The sequence below is a fragment of the Acanthisitta chloris genome, unplaced genomic scaffold, assembly GCF_000695815.1.
Source record: "Acanthisitta chloris isolate BGI_N310 unplaced genomic scaffold, ASM69581v1 scaffold13175, whole genome shotgun sequence".
Lineage (NCBI taxonomy): Eukaryota > Metazoa > Chordata > Aves > Passeriformes > Acanthisittidae > Acanthisitta > Acanthisitta chloris.
In genome coordinates, this window is record NW_008672207.1 from 1,472 (window position 1) to 6,648 (window position 5,177).

The 5,177-nt window shown below is 49.0% G+C and overlaps 1 protein-coding gene across 1 annotated transcript in view; it reads right to left on the bottom strand.

Moving 5' to 3' along the window:
- Nucleotides 1-3,115: 3,115 nt before the first annotated feature.
- The window catches only part of ECSCR (endothelial cell surface expressed chemotaxis and apoptosis regulator), a gene marked incomplete at both ends in the record, with an annotated part of 8,687 nt that continues 6,625 nt past the window's right edge, over nt 3,116-5,177 (bottom strand). Inside the window, 2 exons of the mRNA XM_009074430.1 lie at nt 3,116-3,215; nt 4,643-4,688. Of these exons, the coding sequence (XP_009072678.1) occupies nt 3,116-3,215; nt 4,643-4,688 (146 nt within the window). The remainder of the gene's footprint in view (nt 3,216-4,642; nt 4,689-5,177) is intronic.

Here is a 5,177-nt window from a genome sequence, read left to right on the forward strand (position 1 = left end):
GAGGGAATGGAATGTACCTGGTGGGAAAGGCCCTGGGGATGCTGGTGACAGAGTGTCCAGAGACGGGAATGGATCTGGGGAAGGGGCTGGAGAGTCAGTCATGGGTAAAGAGGCTGAGGGAGCTGGAGGGATTCAGCCCGGAGAAGAGGAGGCTCAGGGGGAACCTTCTCACTCTCTACAACTCCCTGCCAGGAGGTGCAGCCAGGTTTGATCAGGCTCTGCTCCCAGGGAACAAGGGATAGGATGAGGAAATGGCCTCAGGCTGTGCCAGGGGAGGTTCAAGTTGGACATCAGGAGGGATTTCTCCATGGAAAGGTCTGTCAGGCACTGGAAGGAGCTGAACACAGAGGTGGTGGAGCCATCATCCCTGGAGGTGTTCAAGACACAACTGGACATGGCACTCAGTGCTCTGGCCTAGTTGCCGAGGTGGAGATCAGTCACAGGTTGGACTTGATGATCTGCTGGAGGCTGTGTGAGTGATGGCATTTTCCTCCTCATGAATGTTACCAGAAAAGCTAGACTGATTAAAAAACTGCTTATCCCCCTACCTAGTGCAGATGTTAAAGGTAGAAGGTGTGTTGGCTCTTAGCAGGAGTTGTGAAAACGTTGCATTTATTTTGCTGAACACTTCCTTGCCAGCTGCAAAGCACAGCTACCTCACACTGCACAGCCCAGCAAACATCTCTCATCCCTCCCATAACATTAAATCAGGCTAAATGATGATGTTTCATTGAACTGTGAAGGGGAATGTGTGCAGCAATACCCATTTCAAGTGCTTGGCTAGATCCCTTTTTCCCTAACATCACCATTTACCTTCAGGGCTGATGGATGCTGATGTTCACCTTAGGAGAGGCAGTGTCTTGGTGTACTGCTGCTGGAGAGATGAGGTGCTCCCAAGGTCTGTGCTGACTGGAGCTGGTGCAGCTTCCAAGCAGAAGTCATGGTGAAGATGGGCAGAGGCAAAGGTGGTGCAGAGTTGGTGCTTCAGTGTGTTATGCAGCTGAATAAGGGAGCTGAGATCCTCAGAAACACCCAAAAGGCATAATTTCTCTTAGGTGGAGGCTGGGGATTGGCATCCTCATCCTCCTCAGTCATCAGTGTGTGAGTGTTTTGCTGCAGGCAGTGAGTGTGACTGAGTCTGAGCCAGCTCAGGCTGTGAGCCAGCAGGCTCCAAACGTGAGCTGCTGTCCTGGGGAGCCCAACAAAGGGCTGTTCTCAGGGCTCCTTGGGGGTGCACTGGTGGTTCTTGGGGATGTGGTAAGGTGGGGGCTCTGGCTGACCTGTGGAAGGGGATGCTGCTCCTCTTGTCTATCAGGAAGCTCTGGGAAAGCACTGGTACTGACAATGGAAGATCTTCCAGCAAACTTGGGCTACCAGATTCCAGAAGGTGAAGTAGCTCAGCCTTTTCCTTGTGGCCACTCATTCTCACACCGAGATAAAACCCTGTCTGTATCATTATGTCTCTGCAGAGACTTTGTTCTTTGCACTTCAGATGAGTCTTTGAGCATGTGGGAAGATAGTGATCTGCCTGCCTGAAGCTCAGCTATTAATAATCAAGTCTTTAAGATGGCAATTTGCATTTCAGCAGCACCTTTAATTCACAGCTCTCCAAATGCTTTACAGACATGGATTAGCATAGCCTCACAACAACCCTGTGAGGTAGGTGGGTATGATCATCCCCACCACTGTGGGGACAGTGAGGGCACCAAGGATAAGGGGCTTGAAGGAGCTGTGCTGGGATTTGACCTAGCACTTGGCCATTTAAGTCCCATCAGGCTTTCAGCTTCAGATGATGCTTTCCTAACACACAGGTTTGCCTCAACATGGGGCTTCACTGATTAATGAGCCTGTGACAGGCTGGCACAGACTATAAAGGCCATTCATCTAAGGCAGCAGTTTGTTAGTGAATTGGATGGTGCCTTGGTGCTCCTTGCAGCTGGAATTATCTGAGTGTTTGAAGGCATATCAAAACTAGAGTTAAATATCAGCCACTGAGCATGGCAGGCTGCAACTGGAGAAAGCCCTTAGGCCCCAGGTGGGGAAGCTATGTAGGACACTACTGGAAATGTATTGATCAGAAAGGACATAATAATTTATACATAAAGTCAACCCTCTCTTTCCCCAAAGGGAAAAAAAAGAACCTAGAAAGTCACCACTGCTTGTCATGTGTCAGCTTCAAGCTCTGGGCTCTTGGCTTCATAGCACCTGCAAAGAGACCAAAACATGGTGCATCAGCAGTCTGTTTGGGCTGGCAAAGGAGACTCCCTCAATTCAATCCAAAACTCAATCCCAGCTTTAAAAGAAGTGAAAATGAGGTGAATTCCTTGTGTGGGATGGATCCGAGAGCACTAATGGGGATGTGCTTCAACCACCTGTGGAGCAGGAGTAGGTAAGCTTGGCTTATCAAGGGTGAGTCCTTGATTTCTCAAAGGCTGTTTACCTCTTCATTTAATGACGAACCACTCCAGGTTTGGCATCTGACCCTGGGTGATGTCACCTGTATGCATAAGCTATACTTTCACAGTATGTGCAGAGGTTGGAATGGGCCTTAGAGATCATCCAGCCCCAACCCCCTGCCCTGGGCAGGGACACCTCCCACCAGAACAGATTGCTCTAAGCCCCATCCAACCTGGTCTGGAACACTTCCAGGGTTGGGGCAGCCACAGATGCTCTGGGCAACCTGGACTTCCAGGGTTGGGCAGCCACAGATGCTCTGGGCAGCCTGGACCAGTGTCTCAGCACCCTCACAGAAAACCTTCTTCCTAATATCTAATCTAAATTTCTCTCTTTAAATTTCTCCCCATTGCTCCTTGTCCTGTCCCTGCAGTTCCTAACCAAGAGTCCCTCTGCAGCTTCCCTGGAGCCCCTTCAGCTCCTGGCAGGTTGATACTGGACACCTTGAGTTCAGACAGCTTGGGTAAACCTGAGATGGACACCCACATTTTCCACTGGGCTCACTGGAACCAGCTGGGACCTTTAGGAGTGGTGGCAGCTGGTTTTTATTATCTTTCTGGAGGAGTAAGAGAGCACAGAAACACCTCAAAGGCATGTTCTCATCCAGTCAGAGAAATAATCCCCAGCAAACTCCCTGCAAAGCAAGGCTGAAAAGGGAAACCTTTTCTGATGGAGGGTAACTCATGCTGTTGTTCATGTTGATGTTCTTCATGGAGATCAGAGTGATGCTGTTATCCTTCTGGCTTGTGTCTGCTGAGCAGCTGTCAAGGAAAGAAGGTGATATTAATCACTCTGGGAAACAAGAGAGGGAATCACAGAATCATTTAGGTTGGAAGAGACCTCTAAGATTGTCGAGTCCAACCTGTGACCCATCATCCCCTTGTCAACTAGACCAGAGCACTGAGTGCCACGTCCAGTTGTTTCCTGAACACCTCCAGGGGCAAAGTTTCTTTGTACACAACTGGAGGCAAACAGGCAAGACTTGGCTGGTACATGGGCCCAAGGTTGGCTTTTACTGCTTGTTGAGCTGCTGTCCTGATTCAGGCCCATCCTTAGTGCCAGATTCCCAGATTTCCGGGGAAACAAGCTGTGCATTCAGACAAATTGGGATGTGACACTGGTGTGCCCAACAGAAAGCACCATTGTCCCCTGTGCCACTCCTTGTAGGCAAAGCCAAGGAGCAGTTTGGGTCTGGATCTCAGTGACTGAATTCCCTGGCAGCCCTGCAGCCCTCACCAGAACTGGAACGAAAGAAAACTGCTGTGTTCCCTGTCCTAGGCCCTTAAGGTTATTTGCCATACAGAGGGAGCCCTGGATATTGCTACATCTGATGCTGCTGCTCATGTACTCCCAGTGTCTGTCTTAAGAGTGAGCTACAAGTGTTAGGAAGATAGAATTCCCCTTTCTTCCTACCCTGAGGGCTGGGATATGCATTTAGTGCCACTGGAGACTGGATGATTTTGGGGATTAAGGAGCCTCAGGCACTGTCCTCTGCTCTGTTCTGCCTCAGTGGCTTCAGACTTGGACCACAATTGCTAAGGGTATTTGGGATCCATTGATGTTGATGCAGATCTGGCACCCAAATACTTAGGCACTTTGCTTCCTATGTCCCTTGCCTCTTTCCAAAGCAGGATTTATTACTTTGGTAGGAAAATATCAGATGGAAAAACAGGAGCAACATGTTTTGGTCCCATCCAGCTCTTGTTTCCTGCTGTTTTTCCATGTTCAGCCTCTCTTCTGGGGTAGCAGTGATGGACCATGGAGTTCAGATAGATCATCCTTCACCTGATGTTTTCTTCCAAAGGTCTCAGAATTGGGGTCCCCTTGTCCTGCTCTTGCTAGGTGACATCACTAGGCATCTTGGGAGGTATCTGAGGCTGCTTTGAGATCCAGAAACTCAAGTTTAGACCTCAAGACAGGCAAAGACAGACAAGAAAACTGCTTTGGGGAGGTGATGAGTCACTGCAGATCTCAGTGCAGCTTTAAAATGAGGCCCCTAAATTTGATCTGCTACCTTTGACTCTGTCAGAGGATGAGGCGCTATCAAAGCTGATTTGGTTTTTTTCTTGCCTCAGAGATGTTTTCCTTCCATCTGAAATAACCAAAGCAGCCTCTTTTCCTTGCTAAAATTAGCTCTGGAATAAAATAGGCACTTTCAATCAGACGTGGATAGCATGAGCAGCCTTACCTATCTGATACCATGGAGGTTCCTGGTTTCTGTTTGTCTGGAGGGAGAAAAGCAGTTGGTGATGTACAGGTGAGAAAACATCACAGCTAAGCCATAAAATGAGTCACTCTATTCCAAATTATTTTGTACAGGGTTGTAAGTGAAATCTGAGTGACATTAGAGACACCATGGGGGATACTTGGGAGCTGATGAGAGGAAATCCTTCAACCAACAGGACATACAGGCAGGACCTGATGGCCTTACTGCCTGCTCAGTCACCAGCATTTGGCGTTTGGCAGGTGTCTGCCATGCTGTAGAGCAGTCTTGCCCTCTGGTGGGCATTGCTTAGTGGGAAATGGGATTCCTAGGCAAAAGGAGTGCCTTACTCCATGACATTTGCTGGAAGAGCTGCACACCTCTGGGAATGTGCACATTGAGCTGCAGCAAATTTGGGACTGTGCCCTCATGCAGATGGGGCTGGGCTGGGGCTCTATATTCCTGACTGCTGAATCTGTTTGGCTTCAAAACCTTTTCAGATGCATCTTTTAGGAGTGGA